At 53.3% G+C, this 15,279-nt stretch overlaps 1 protein-coding gene across 3 annotated transcripts in view; it reads left to right on the forward strand.

The window, feature by feature from the left end:
• The first annotated feature begins 205 nt into the window (after positions 1 to 205).
• Positions 206 to 15,279, forward strand: part of USP6 (ubiquitin specific peptidase 6) — a 47,624-nt gene continuing 32,550 nt past the window's right edge. For 2 of the 3 annotated variants that reach the window (XM_054459433.2, XM_054459435.2), the window contains exons 1-19: positions 206 to 406; positions 1,417 to 1,570; positions 1,848 to 1,920; positions 2,083 to 2,165; positions 3,876 to 3,915; positions 4,390 to 4,470; positions 4,931 to 5,038; positions 5,371 to 5,480; positions 6,728 to 6,776; positions 7,327 to 7,447; positions 8,157 to 8,251; positions 8,638 to 8,703; positions 9,166 to 9,265; positions 9,636 to 9,788; positions 10,071 to 10,210; positions 10,770 to 10,893; positions 12,948 to 13,022; positions 13,526 to 13,664; positions 13,922 to 14,027. In XM_054459433.2, coding sequence (XP_054315408.2) covers positions 1,849 to 1,920; positions 2,083 to 2,165; positions 3,876 to 3,915; positions 4,390 to 4,470; positions 4,931 to 5,038; positions 5,371 to 5,480; positions 6,728 to 6,776; positions 7,327 to 7,447; positions 8,157 to 8,251; positions 8,638 to 8,703; positions 9,166 to 9,265; positions 9,636 to 9,788; positions 10,071 to 10,210; positions 10,770 to 10,893; positions 12,948 to 13,022; positions 13,526 to 13,664; positions 13,922 to 14,027 — 1,662 coding nt within the window. In that variant the 5' untranslated portion in view covers positions 206 to 406; positions 1,417 to 1,570; position 1,848. The remainder of the gene's footprint in view (positions 407 to 1,416; positions 1,571 to 1,847; positions 1,921 to 2,082; positions 2,166 to 3,875; positions 3,916 to 4,389; positions 4,471 to 4,930; positions 5,039 to 5,370; positions 5,481 to 6,727; positions 6,777 to 7,326; positions 7,448 to 8,156; positions 8,252 to 8,637; positions 8,704 to 9,165; positions 9,266 to 9,635; positions 9,789 to 10,070; positions 10,211 to 10,769; positions 10,894 to 12,947; positions 13,023 to 13,525; positions 13,665 to 13,921; positions 14,028 to 15,279) is intronic. The other variant, XM_054459434.2, reaches the window with a different exon arrangement.

A 15,279-nucleotide genomic window follows, 5' to 3' on the forward strand; every position in this document is an offset into this window, starting at 1 on the left:
TTCTGATGCTGGTCCTGGGCTCCGGGGGTGACAGTGATGAGGAACTGAGTACACACATGGGTGGGGCGGCCAGGCCTGGCCAGAGAAGCAACACACATGTGCACAGACATGTTTACCCACATACACATGTGCACGCACATGCACAAACACATTGCAGGCAGGCATGTTGACGCCTCAGGCAGCGGAGGACCCCAACTCCGGGCCCTGCTGACCCGGGCAAGGCCCCATTGTGATGCGTGCCATGACCTCAGAATGTCACTGGTGCTTAGCACCTATCGGCTCTCCAGACTGCGTCTGTGTTCTACAGCAGTTATACACACGCAGTGGTGTTCGCTAGCGGTTTTGTGGACTCAAAGGTTTTCTCCCTGAGAGGCATAACCCAGGCCAGCTGATTCATCAGAATCAGGTGAGTGAACCTGCTCTCTTCCCTCCAGGCTGATTTGGGGACAGTGGCTATGGTATGGGCGGTGTTGGCTTCTGGGCAGCTACAGAGGAGGGTCATCCCTGAGCACTCACCGGGCGCCCGTTCTACACTGCCCGCGTAGATGATTCCCTTTCGTCCTCATGGTGGCTTCGTAGAGTGGGTGCTGTGTCCAAATGTACCCATTCGACAGGTGAGACGTCTGGGGTCAGAGAGGTGGTAACTGGCCCGGGAATCCAGACAAGACCCTGGGTTTTGCTCTCAGCCCTGCTGTGTGCCATGCGAGACTTCAGGCCTCAACCCTGAGACCTCCCTGCTCTAGATCCCAAATCTGCCCAGATTTCCGATCCCGACGGGGCAGAGCCTGGCCCTGGCAGAGACACTGGGATGGATCCACTGTGGGTGGGGAGGAGGGAAGGGTCCTCAGAACACACCTGAGGCCTAAGCTGGGTCCTGATGGTCACTGTGGGACCCACTGGACACACATGGTCCCATGTCTGGGAGTGGCATGGGGAGCCTTCTGCCCTTGGGCAGTTGTGGAAAGTGAAGGAGCCCTGGAGGGCTGGCTGAAGGGAGACTATCCTCCCTTGTGTTCAAAGGGGTCCAGGCACTGGGGTCTCCCCAAGAATTTCTTATTCTGTCTAGCCTCGCTTTCCTTTTGCCCTGAGTATTCTCGGGAGGGACGGTCCATCTAGATGTTCTCCAGGAGCAAGGACCCACTGTTCTTCATCAGTGACCCAGGAAAATGAAGCCCCCTCCTGTAGGGACAGCTCAGAATGTTGGAGTCCACAGTCCCTCCCTGAGAGACGTGGTTTCCATGAGCACAGTGGCTGCTTTGGAGACAGTAGATCATTTTCATCTCCAAAACCAAACACACTCCTGCTCAAATGGCGTTATTCCTAAAGCAGCTTCACTGGTTAGACTGAAGGGCCACGGTAGCCCAAGTGATGAGCGGGATAGAACAGAGCAGTCAGGAGAGATCTTGCTCCCTGTAGGAAACTGGGCATCTCTGTGGCCCTGAACATCCCAGGAGGCCGATCGTACAGAGACCTCTGGTGCCTGACCGCAGTTCGCATCCACATCCCTGGAATAGCCCATCACAGGCTCTTCACCCTTGGCAGGTGGACACCATTCAACCTGCTGGGACAGGTGTGTGCCCGTTTCATGGCATATGGGGACAACAGGATTCTCTGTCCAGGTCCCACTCTTCTCGAGTCCTTGGGAAGATGCCCACCCCTGCTTGGGGCTTCAGACTGCAGAGACCCATGGAGGTGTGGGCCACGAGGTTTGGCCCCTTTTTACCAGAGTGCAGTGGTGGAATGAAGGTTATACAACCAGCCAGCATCTGGGAGCCCGGCGGGAGCGGTTCAGGGATTCTCCGAAGCTGTTGGGTACAGTGTAACCTTTAGACAATTTTGTCTCACAGGATGGACATAGTAGAGGATGCGGATAGTTTGCAGGCACAGGAGCGGGAGGACATAATTATGAAGTATCAGAAGGTACAGTTCGGTCTGCTCCTTGGAGGGAGGCCTCTTCCAGTGCGCCCTGGTCAAAGGGTCCTGGGTTCCCTAGGAGCACAGGGCAGGGACGGGTGGCCAATACCCCCAGGCCCTTGCACCCTTTACCTTGGACCCCTCACCAAGGCTCCCTCTGGGTTACAGGGACACCGAGCTGGGCTGCTAGAGGACAAGGGGCCTAAGCCTGTTGAAATCTACAGCAGCATTGATCGCTTTGGGATTCTGCAGTGAGTCCTCTGTGCTCCCCTCACCCCTAAAGCAGCTGTCTCAGCTCAGGGATGGGTTTGATTTTAGAAAGGCCTTTCTGATGCAGGACATGTCTCTCCAGGTCAGGCCAACCGCTTTTCCAGGGTCAGAACTCCTCCCTGGCTCCCCTGCAGGTCCAGCCAGAGGTTGTTGTTAGGCCAGAGGTGCAAGGCCCATCTAGGGAGCCGGTGGGAATGGAGACTGGGCTAGGCCAGGCCCCTGGGCTCTCAGCAGTTCTGTCGGCAAGTTAGCACAAGAGGAGCAGGGCAGCCTGAGGTTCTGGCCCTGTCTACCAGGAGACAACCCCAGTGAGATCCAAGGGTTGTGGCCACAAGGTGAGGAGACACCTGGCTCAGCCTCAGGGCTGTTGTCCAGCAGGTCTCTCAGAGCCCACCTGCCCCTGTCCTCCCCCATTTCCCTAGAACTACAGCCCTCACTGTCCCCATGGGGAAAGGGGAAAGGTGTGGGGACAGTGGGGGCTTTGGCCCAAAGAGAATGGGGGAGAAGACGGGAAGGGCCCCGCTCTGGGCATCTCACGGTGAGACCAGGGAGGCAGCAGGGCTTGTGGCTAAAGACCCTGGGTCTGGTGCTGGGAAGGGATCTGGGGCCAGGTAAGAGGAGCCCAGCCTGGAGCCCATCCCTCAGGGATCATAGGATGGAGAGACAGCAGATGCCGGGCAAGATAAGGTGGGAGGGAGCTTATGAGGCGTGCCACTTCTGAAATGCAGGGTGTGTGGCTCGGGTATAGGGAGAGGCAGGTGGATGCTTGGCCAACCTCGGGGCTGTTGTCCAGCAGGTCTCTGAGGGCCCACCTGCCCCTGTTCTCCCCCATGTCGTTAGATCTACAGCCCTTACTGTCCCCATGGGGAAGGGGGAAAGGCATGGGGACAGTGGGAGTTGTGGCCCTAGGGGAATGGGGGAGAAGATGGGCAGGGCCCCATTCTGGGCATCTCACGGTGAGGCCAGGGAGGCAGCAGGGCTTGTGACTAAAGACCCTGGGTCTGGTGCTGGGAAGGGATCTGGGGCCAGGTAAGAGGAGTCCAGCCAGGAGCCCATCCCTTGGGCATCATAGGATGGAGAGACAGAGGATCCTGGGGGAGGTAGGGTTGGAGGGAGCTGATGAGCCGTGCCACTTCTGAAATGCAGGGTGTGTGGCTCAGATGCAGGGAGAGGCAGGTGGATGCTGGGAGGTCAGAACCTGCAAGAGCCTTGAGGCTGTCAAGTGGGATGGGCCCCTGGTGCACCCAGAGTACACCGGGCAGGTCTCAGGGCAGGCTCCCTTGACACTGGCAGGGTGATGTGGTCACTCCCTGAGGGACTCCTGTCAGGGCCCAGTCGCCCACCCTGGGTGGCCCCCATCCCATCTCAGGGTTAACCTTTCTCAGCTCCAGCAGAAAGCACCACCTCAAGTCCAGGACGGGCAGCCCCATTGTGCAGCCTGACCACCCCCCGTGCCAGGGGCCCCAGTAACCCCAGCCAGGCTGTCCCTGCACTCCTTCTTCTCCCAGGTCCTGCCCCTCCTGGGAGTCAGCCCCACAGGAAGGCCCTTGTCCTCCCTTCCCTGTGCCTTCTCCCGGGCTGAGTCCTGAGCTGGATAGGGACAGAGCCAGTCCTTTCTGGGGGTCGGCTCCCAGGCTTGGGTGGCTCCAGGCCCTATGCAGGTCCTCAGCTCTGCCTGGGTTGCCTTACAGTGAGATGGAGCTCCCTCCTGTGACTGCACGGGAGGCGAAGGTAAGAGCCTGATGCATGGAGGGGCTGGTCCAGGGATGTAGGGACTGGGCGGGTGGTCAGTGAGGTAAGAGGAAGCAGCTGGCCTGGGTGGTGGCGGGTGAGGGCAACACGCTGTCACTGGGAGGGGCAGCAGAGACCTGACCCCAGGTTGCTGTAACTTTGGCAGTTTGATAAAATTCCAAAGTGAGAACCACAGTCCTGGCTTGGGGGTGGCTGCCCGCTTGTATCAGGAACCCACCTAGAGGCTGGGACCTAAGACTGGTGTGTCTGTGGCCTGACGATGGCACATCCTGGGGTCCCAAAGCCAGCCCACTGGTGCTTATTTGCTCAAAGGCTCTCAGCCCTTAGGGTCTGCCCTTCCCTGGCTCCTTCCAGCTGGGTCCCACCAGGGCTCCAGATCCCAAGACCCAGCATCCACGGGCGGCTCTGGGAAGCCTGGCAGCTCTGCTAACTCCAACATTCCTCATTTGGCAGCAAATTCGGCAGGAGACAAAAAGAAAAAGCAAATGGCTGGAAATGCTGGGCGAATGGGAGACATATAAAAACAGCAAAAAGGTAATGTGTGGAGGGAGAGGCCCCCGGAAGTACTCTCTGCAGAGACAGGGGACAGGCACCCATGGCTGTGGCCTGGCACCGTCAGCCTCTCGGGGTGGGGGTGGCACAATGTCCTCACCCAGAGGACTGCAGGCCAGGTCACCAGATTGCCTGCCTATTCGTGCAAGCGTCACCTTGCTGGGAGGGAATCTGAATCTAGGGCTGGGACCACCTGGAGCTCAAGGCTAGGGATGCCCTGGTGATCTGAAGGAAGAAAAAGGTTCAGATCAGAGTTTCCACTCTGAGTGTCCATCCACTCTTTCAGTCCTGGGAAGGCACACCCTGTCCCAGCTTGATCTCACCTCTACTGAGGAATCATGGGGCCAAAACCAACAATTTCCAGAATCCCCAGAATCCCCAGGCTCTGGTCCTTGCTGGGGTCACCCCGTGGCCTGTGACACCAGATGTTTTCTGCCCACAGCTCATAGATCAAATCTATAAGGGCATTCCCATGAACATCAGGGGCCCGGTGTGGTCAGTCCTCCTGAACATTCAGGAAATCAAGTCGAAAAACCCCAGAAAATATAAGGTACTGTCAGCCAGAGCACAACAAACAGGACAGGCCGTGTCAGGGGCCCAGGTCTCCAGCTGGAGGGAACGTCAAGCCTACCCTGGTGGGGGTGGAGGGGGATGGACAGATGCACATCCTGGGCATGGACGGTGGCATAGTCACCACAGACAAACTCAGCTTTGGTGACCCTCCCTGGCTTCAGTAACGAGCCAAAAAGCAGCTTTCTGCAGAAGGAAACTTTCCTTCTTTCCTTCCTTCCTGAAGTGCTGACTGTGGGCTGACTGCCATTTGGGGCAGGGAGTCTTCCACCTGTTCTGAGGCTGCTTCCTCCTCTTGGCCCTGCCCTGCAGATCATGAAGGAGAAGGGCAAGAGGTCATCTGAACACATCCACCAGATCAACCTGGACGTGAGCAGGACTCTCCGGAACCATGTCTTCTTCAAGGATCGATATGGAGCCAAGTAAGCCTACGGGAGCCACAGGGTCCCAGTGGAGATGGGGTGAACCAGAGGGATGGGGACTTCCCTGGAGCAGAAGCCAGGGTCACCCAGCAGGGATGACAGAGCTGCCAAGAGCTCTCCTGGCCCAGGGAGCAGCCAGCACCATGAACCGAGCACCTCTCTGGTTCCAAGCCCTGGGCCAGGCTGGAACATGTGGGGCCAGAACCCAGGAGGATCCTGAGGAGACAGAAAACAGCAAAGAAAATCACGCACAATGGTGAAAGGTGCTCTCCCTGACCCATGGGGACCCATGGTAGGACCCACGGGAGGGTGGCACGATGGAGGGCCCATGAGCCTCCCCAGGCAACACTGACAGCACCAAATGCTGGGAGAATTAGGGGTCCTGGAAACTCTCATCCAGGTCTGCTGGGAACAGGACATGGCACAGCCACGTTGGCAGCCAGTTGGGCAGTGGCTCACAAAGCTCAATGGACTTGAACCACGCATCCCCAAGGTGTCACAGATATTGAACCCACTGATTTGAAAACTGACATCCACATGAAACCTGCATGCCACGTTCACTGCTTGATTCATTGTCACTCACACACGGAACCTTCGGGGATGGCCTTCAACACGGGAATGGGGAGAGACAGGCTGTTCCTCCGTTCAAACGGAAGACCCGGTGAGAAAAGGGAACAAACCAGTGATGCCTGCACAAACGTGGGTGGATCCTAGATGCATTTTGCTAAGGGAAAGAAGCCAGACCCAATAAGCTACCACAGTAGGATTCCCATTCCTAGGCCATTCTTGAAAAGGCCAAACCATAGGGACTGAGAAGCAGTCTGGGTGGCCAGGGGCTGACGGATCGGGGAGAGGCTGGGTGAATAGGGGAAACCCTGGAGATTTGGAAGATGAAGGAGTCGCTCCAGGAGGGGCTGGAGTGGTGGCCCGGAGACTGCACATTGGTTTGGAACCATGGAGGAACTGTACACCCAAAGACTGAACTGGCGTGTGTGCAAACTGAAAAAAAAAAAAATCATTCAGAGTGAAAAGGATCAGTCAACTCACTGTAGAACTGGGCTATTTGCATGTCACAGATGTGGATTTACTGAAACATTTCTTCGACAGTCTCAGGCCGTGAAGAGCTCACTGCTTATCTGGTGAATCATCTGAACCTGAAATGGGATTTGTCGTTAGGATTTGTAGACAAAGTGAAACTAACAGCATCTGCACAAACCAAACCATAGCCCCCTTTCTCTGTTTCCTAGGCAGCGGGAACTATTCTACATCCTCCTGGCATATTCGGAGTATAACCCGGTGAGTATTCCCAGCAGTGAGGTTCCCGGGCCGTATTTCCATATTCACAGGAGTGGGTGTCTGGTGGGGGTGTCCTTGCTTCTTTTAAAGTTAGTATTTGTGACCCACCAGGATATAGGAGGTAGGAGTCCAGCTCACCGCTGGCATAAACCTCCAAGCAAGGGGGTGGTCTCAAGGGGTCAAGTTGAGACACAAAGGAGTTGGGGCCTGGACTCCTGAAAGGAGTTGGGGCCTGGACTCCTGGTGTCACCTGGGCCTGACCACCACTTCTCAGAACAAGAAATGATGCCCTCCTCCTGGGGCTGCCCCAAAGCCCGGGAGCTTGGCAGTGTCACACGCAGGACAGTGCTCTCAGGAGACATTTTGGACAAGGTGCTGAAGTGCCTGATGGACTTGGCTCTTGTCATGAAATGAATTTGCATCCTGAGGAAGGCTCTTCTTTGAAGGAAGCTTCCCCAGTCACCTCTGCCCTCTCCAATGACATGAGTCCTCCCAGGTGACCTCAGCCCTCCCAGGTGATGTCCTTCCATGGTGACTCTGGCTCTTGCAGGAGGTGGGCTACTGCAGGGACCTGAGCCACATCGCCGCCTTGTTCCTCATTTATCTGCCTGAGGAGGACGCATTCTGGGCACTAGTGCAGCTGCTGGCCAGTGAGAGGCACTCCCTGCCAGGTAGGTGAACAGCTGCCCGTGGAGCCTCACGCAGCCATACTTGGGGACAGCCACCATGGCCAGGTGATCTCGGCTTTCAGCCAAGGCACCCTCCTTGTGTCACCAGTTTGTTGGGAGCCTTTAGGACGTCTCTGCCGAGGGTCCCACAGGAGTCCACAGCTGACCCCCACAGTCCAAGTCAGATGACTTTCATCCCCATCAGCAGAGGGCATCTCATCCTCCCCGTGGCCACCGTCTGTGTCCTGGAGCCACACCCTCCGGCTCTGATTCTGTGCAGCTGACTCTCCCCTCCCTGAGAGTCCTCCTGCCCTCCAGCTGCCCAGGCTCCTGCTGCCCTTGGTGCCCACAAATGGGCTGACCAGCCCAGGTGGCAGCATCTCCCCATCCCGTGTCCCCTGGCCCGACCCCACTTCCAGGAGATGACCAGGAAGCCCAGCACCCACCCTGTTCTGGCCGCTCTGTTGTAGCCTCAAAGTCAGGCTGGCCCTTTTTGCACCCTGGCCCAGGCCTCCAGGGGAACCTCCAGCCAGGCTCCAGGGGATGTTCCTGTCCCACCTCCCCAGGGCAAAGGCCACATGGTGGGGTCACCAGATGGGAGGGTGGGAGGCCTTCGGGTTTGGGGGCCTCTGCAGCTGCCCAGCTCTTGCAGCTGATGGCTCCACATCTTGGGGGAAGGCTCTGATTTCTTGATGGGCTGGGGGCTTCTCAGGATTCCACAGCCCAAATGGCGGGACAGTCCAAGGGCTCCAAGACCAACAGGAGCATGTGGTACCCACGTCACAACCCAAGACCATGTGGCATCAGGTGAGTTTATGGTCCCCTCGGCTCTTCTCAGAGGCCCTGCCTCCCGTGGGGCTGTAGGAGCAGGGGGACTGGAGCCCCTTGTGGGACTGGTGACTGGCGGAGTCCCAGCCAGGGCCTGACCTGGGACGTCGGGTTCTCCATGGGCTGGCAGTTTGTTTCCTTTCCTGCCCTGGAGGAGACAGAGGCACAGGGATGGGGGCCCAGCTCCTGCATAGCAGGGCAAAGGGCAGTGTGTCCACCAGGAGTGTGGGAAGGGGACAGTGTTGTGGGGAGCTCTGGACACTGCCCAGTGTTCTGCACTAGGGGAAGGGTCTTCAGAGGCCCTGGAAGATGGAGGTTTTTAGGGCAGCCCAGGGGGCTCTGAGCACCTCTGTTCCTCCCATCAGGACAAGGAAGGTCTATGCGGGCAGTGTTCCTCGTTAGGCTGCCTTATCCGGATACTGACTGACGGGGTAAGGAGGCATAGGGAGACCCTGGCTCAGGGACCCTCCTTGCCCTGCAGTGCCCTGCTTCCCCAGCCCAGGGGTCTGGCTCACTCCCAGCCCACAGGAGGCTCAGGCGGGTCCCCGAAGGACACACAAGCAAAACCCTCTGCCAAGAGGGGTCATCCCAGGGCAATGGCTGGGGCTCAGGCCCAGCCTCATGGGCAGACTGGGCCAGGACCCAACTTGAGAGGGCTCAGAGAAGCCTCAAGCCCTGGGCAAGCCCCTCTCTCCAGGAGCCACATCCCCACTCAAATGAGTGCCCCCCATGAGGAGTCGCAAGACCTTGTCTGACCCAGCATTCTGGAGGGCTCAGGCAACCCTCATGGGGAAGGTCACTGACTCTGGAGACTGAATCCCCAATGTGCGCAGCTTGAGCCACCAGCCCCAGCCTGGAAGGGCCAGGTTCTCTCACACCTGCTGTCCCCACAGATCTCTCTCGGGCTCACCCTGCGCCTGTGGGACGTGTATTTGCTGGAAGGAGAACAGGTGTTGATGCCGATAACAAGCATTGCCTTTAAGGTTCACAAGAGTAAGTCTACCTGTGCCCAGTGGGGCCTGGGGAGCCCTGCGGTCAGACCCCGACTGGCCCGAGGGCAGCTTCCTCACCCTGTCCTCATGATCCTCTGTTCTGGCCCAGAGGGAGGTCTGGCCAGGTGGGCTGGGCAGGGCACTGTGACGCCGAGCCCATCCCCCACATGACCCAGATGAAAGTCGGGAGTGTGGTGAACACTTCCCTGTCCAGATCACCCCCCAGCCACAGTCTCCTGTGTACATCTGGACGCCTGGGGTGGCCACAAAAGCATCCGGCACCGCCCAGTGGGAGACTGAAGTGGCCACGGGGTATGAGCTGTGACCATTCCCAGGTAACTCTCCTGGCCTGATATCCACCCTGTCCCTAGAGCGTCTCATGAAGACATCCAGGTCTGGCCTGTGGGCACGTTTTCGGAACCAGTTCTTCAATACCTGGGCCATGGACGATGACACCGTGCTCAAGCATCTTAGGGCCTCTACGAAGAAACTAACAAGGAAGCAAGGGGACCTGCCACCCCCAGGTGGGCTCCAGTGCCATGTCCCTTCCCATGTCACCCTCTGGGGCAGTCAATACTGGGCAACTGCCCCGGACCAGCAACCCTACTACCTGGGCCTTCCTCTTCACCTTTTCTTCCTCCTCTTCCTCCTGGACTCTAAGAAAGTACAGGAGGCCCACCGGTCCTCAGGGCAGGCGCTCAGTGCGTGTATACTGGACGTGCTGTGCACGCAGGAGGGGGATGTGGGCAAGACCCTCCAACAAGCCCCCTCTCACTTTCCACGGTGTCTCGCTGTCCCCCTCACAGGGCCCTCAAATTTACTAGACGAGCCAGACCCATTTGTGGGAGACCCCGCCCCTCCCTGCAAGCACCCACAGCCTCAGAGAGCAGCAGAGGCCCCTCCTGCACGCTCCTCCAAGGTTGCCAGGACAACAAGCCTCGAGCAAGTGAGACAAGGGAATCGGGTGTCCCTGACCCACAGCGCATTCAGGGAGAGGGCACAGGCGGGACCCCGGGCCCAGAGCCAGAGCCAGAGCCAAGAGTTCAGCCAGATGTGGGAACGGTCAGTCCTGGCATGGACTGGGCAGCCCAGGGGGGCAGAGGGTGACCCACGTCCGCGCCCAATCACCCACTGCAGAGACAGGTCCCCATGTGAGGTGGCAAAGGGCTGGGTGACATCCAAGGCCCCTCCCACCTGAGTTCTGACTGGGGGCCGTATCCCAGGCCCAACAGCCCTGGGACGAAGGTGTGGCAGGAAGCCCCCAGCCAGTCTGAACCCTGGCGGCAGTCCCAGGAGCCACCCCCCATGCCCCAACAGCTTCCCCATGCCAGGCAGCACACACCCCTCCCTCTGGGATCAGCAGACTACAGGCGTGTCCTCAGTGTCAGACCACGGGGGCCACAAAGAGACCCCAAAGACTCCAGAGACGCAGGCAGGTGGGGCCCAGCCTGGAAAGGCCTGCATGGGCTCACTGGAGAAGCTGACCACGTCTGTTTTCCTTTCAGCCAAACCCGAGCAAGGGTCCTCGGCATCCAGGCCTGTGCCGGCTTCACGTGGTGGGAAGACCTTCTGCAAGGGGGATAGGCAGGCCCCTCCAGGCCCACCAGCCCAGTTCCAGCGGCCCATTTGGTCAGCTTCCCTGCCATAGGCACCTTGTTCTTCCACACCCTGTCCTGGTGGGGCTGTCCGGGAAGACACCTACCCTGTGGGCACTCAGGGTGTGCCCAGCCCGGCCCTGGCTCAGGGAGGACCTCGGGGTTCCTGGAGATTCCTGGAGTGGAAGTCGATGCCCTGGCTCCCGACGGACCTGGATGTAGGGGGCCTTTGGTTCCCCCATTATGATTTCAAACAGAGCTGCTGGGTCCGTGCCATATCCCAGAGGACCAGCTGGCCACCTGCTGGCAGGCTGAGCACTCTGTGGAGGGCAAGGTTGGCTTTCACTGCACTGAGGCACAATGTGGACATGGACTTCCCGGCCCTGCAGTGCACCCAGCACTGATTCCGACCAGGATGCCTCCTTCGCAGCTAGGGACGAGCAGCAGTGCGCTCCCACCTCAGGGCCTTGCCTCTGCCACCTCTACTTGGAAAGTCCTCTGTTCCCTCCAGGCTTCTAGAAGCATCTGGGCCAGGGCTCATGGATGGATAATTTCCCGAGGCTTAACAACCCAAGCAGGCTTCGCATCCTCGTTTTATTTTTTGTTAAACTTATGAAAACTTATTAAGAAAGTGTGCAGCTTGAAAGACATGCACAGATGGAACACACCAGCCCCCAGATCACAAAGCCAACCACGCCCAGCCCCCTCCCAGCACCCCCAGCCCCACGACCAGTGTTCTGAATTCTGACAACACCGTGAGCCTGCCTTTGCACTTTAAACTCATGGAAGGATAACCACCTTCACGTTTTGAAATAAATGTTTCCTGTTGAAATGATTTTAGATATACAGAAATATTGTAAAGGCACTACAGTGTCCTCCTACACCTTCCATCCAGTTGCCCCTAATAATGACGTTTTGTAGTAGCATGGCACATAAGAAATTTAGGCCGGGTGTGATGGCTCACACCTGTAATCCCAGCAATTTGAGAGGTTGAGGCAGGAGGTTCAGGTTCACTTAAGTCTAGAAGTCTGAGACCAGCCTGGGAAACATAGGTGGACCCTGTCTCTAGAGAAAAGTCAAAGAAATTAGCCAGGCATGGTGGCGTGTGCCTATAGTCCCACCTAGTCAGGAGGCTGAGGCAGGAGGATTGCTGGAGCCCAGGAGTTCCAAGAAGCAGTGAGCCATGATTGCACCACTGCACTCCAGCCTGGGTGACAGAGTGAGACAGTATCTCTTAAAAAAAAATTAAGAAATGTAATGTGAGTACAATCCTATTAACTAAATAATAATGTGAACTATTATCTAAGGTTATTAAGGCTATAATTGTCCCATTTTCACCTAACTTCTCATACCTGTCCTAAGATCCCACCTCGAACTCACCTTCTGCCTTCAGCTCTTGTCTCTTCAGCTTCCTGCAGATGGTCCAGTAAACACACACCTGGGCTGAATGGTAGAGCTGATTGCTTGTACACAAGGGTAGACCTGTGGGCAGGGATTTTCAAACTTATAGAGTAAATGAGTTTTCCATGGTGTTCTTGGAGAGCACCCTTTGAGAAACACTTTGACAGTGAATCTAGGCCTCAATATCCATCAGCTGCTCTAGCTTGAATTTCTTCAATTTTTTTTAAGAGATAAAGTCTCACTCTGTCACCAAGGATGGAGTGCAGTGGTGCAATCATGGTTCACTGCAGTGGTCCCATAAGATTATAATACTGCATATTTAGTTGTACCTTTTCTATGTTCTAACATGTTTAGATACACAAATACTTACCATTGTGTTACAGTTGCATACAGTGTTCAATACAGTAACATGCTGTACAGGTTTGTAGCGAAGGAGCAACAGCCTATACCATACATAGCCTGGGTTTGTGTAGGTACACTCTGTGATGTTCACACAAAGACAAAATCACCTAATGATGCATATCTCAGAATGTAACCTCATCGTTAGGCAATGCATGTACTAAAATTAACTAGATTTTAAAACTTCTGATTTAGGAATAAGATGTCTTTAAAAAAAAAAAAAGAAGCAATTGAGTGGGTGTAAATTAGATAGATAAGAAATTAACACATTTCTATCTGTCCTTCCAGTTCATAACAAAGATATGAGTTGGCCTGAGGAGATGCCTTTTACAGCAAATACTAGTAAAATAGATAGACAAAAGGGTAAGTCTCCAGCATTATTTTTTAAAGAGATTATTTTAAATGTATTTTTTTTCTTCTCTCAACTATTAAAGTGCTAACAACTTTTGGTTTTCTAGTTCAAAAGTAATTAGGGCCCTTCTTTTTCTTTTTCCCTGAAGCAGCATTTGATGTTGGCAAACCCACCAGCACATTATTTTCTAAATTTCTTTCTAACTCTGCAATTAAATAATTTATATGTTTTAAAAGACATACTAGAAGAAGAATTGTTTGAATTATTTTGAAAAATCATAGCAAGTAAAAAGAATAATTGCTGCTTCTGGGTTACAAATGAGCATGGATCATCACTGTTGCCAGACATACCATGAAAAGCTGCCTCTAGCATTTCAAAGACCTGCTAGAGAATTATTAGCACCATTTAGCTGATTATGAGAGTTATAAAAAATCTTTTCATTGAATGTAACTAACTGTTTGTGCCATGGCATATTACTACAGCTAAGCTTTGGTTCTCATATTGTTTGTTCCAGTTCCCATAGAAAAGGGAGCCACAGGTCTAAGCAACCTGGGAAACACATGCTTCATGAACTCAAGCATCCAGTGCGTTAGTAACACACAGCCACTGACACAGTACTTTATCTCAGGGAGACATCTTTATGAACTCAACAGGTAATCTTTCTTGAGTCACCGGCCTCTTAACCTGTGACTTTGATATAAACCCAATATCACCTAAATTTCCTCTTTTTTCACCCTGCGGGAGAAAGATTTTATCTTATTTGCCCTATTTAATATGAAATAGGCCAAGGAATACATCTCTTGTTTCAAAAAGAAAAGATATTTTGATGTGAGATGCTAGGCATCTTTGTGCCCACATGATTGTGATTTATGAGAATCTTTGGCAACAAATTTTCCTCTCAAACTTCTAGGACAAATCCCATTGGCATGAAGGGGCATATGGCTAAATGCTATGGTGATTTAGTACAGGAACTTTGGAGTGGAACTCAGAAGAATGTTGCCCCATTAAAGCTTCGGGTAAGCAGGTTAAAATAATATAAAAGTATTTAATTCCTAAATAGTTGTCTAATCATTTTTCTCTACTTGTTTTTTCTGTTTAGCCTTTTAGCTTAATGAATGTTTTTGGATCCTTCACTTGGTATAAACAAGAGGCCAAATTCTTTTGCTTGTTTAAATATTTGCAAAATACTATGTATATGTAGTGGGTAGGATAAAGACCAAAGGTACACTCTAAATTCGGGATGTCATTCATTTTACTAATTTGTCAAACATATGAAGAGTAAACCTTTTTTGGTAATACTTCACTATTAGCAGTATTCTAACTGCAAGGTGGACCTCAGAGTCTTATTAATTACATCCAATCCAATCCATTTTCAACAGAACTAAGACAGTTCTATCTGTAGAATACAAAGAAGTAGGCTGGGCACAGGGGCTCACGCCTGTAATCTCAGCACTTTGGGAGGCCGAGGTGGGTGGATCACTTGAGGCCAGGAGTTCAAGACCAGCTTGGGCAACATGGCGAAACCCTGTCTCTACTAAAAAAAATTAGCCAGGCGTAGTGGTGCATGCTTGTAATCCCAGCTACTTGGGAGGCTGAGGCACGAGAAATGCTTGAACCTGGGAGGTGGTGTTTGCAATGAGCCAAGATCGCACCACTGCACTCCAGCCTCGGCAACAGAGTAAGACTCTGTCTCCAAAAAGAAAAAAAAAGTAGAAGAATGAATGAATGAAACTAATGAATGTAAGTTTTATATTAATATCAGATGTAGTAGATTTTAGTGAAGTTAGGATTATTCATTATTTTTATTTAAATACAAAGCAAAAGCTTTTTATATTACAAATTATTAACTATAACAGCTACACATTTGACTGCTTACCTCTTGCCAGGCACTATTCTAATTAATTTATATCCTCTAAATAATTCTAATGCAGTTAATAAAAGTTAGGATGCAACAAGACCAGAAAATGTAATTGTTGAAGACATTACATTATATAAAATAATATATACACATATTATTTTATACATGCTATGTATTATTATATACACATTATTTTATGCATGTTATGTATATATTATGTACCTATAAAATATACATATTTTATATGCATATAAAAATGTGTAAAACATTATAGAACAGGATGTCTTTCAATGTGAGCAAATGCTGTTTTAGTATTTCTGTCTTAAATAACATCTATGTGCCTGAAGAACAGTTTGCTTACATGATACTGAACTGAGGACACAGTATTGGCCAAAATACTTCTCTCTCTT

The sequence above is a fragment of the Pongo pygmaeus genome, chromosome 19, assembly GCF_028885625.2.
Source record: "Pongo pygmaeus isolate AG05252 chromosome 19, NHGRI_mPonPyg2-v2.0_pri, whole genome shotgun sequence".
Classification (NCBI taxonomy): domain Eukaryota; kingdom Metazoa; phylum Chordata; class Mammalia; order Primates; family Hominidae; genus Pongo; species Pongo pygmaeus.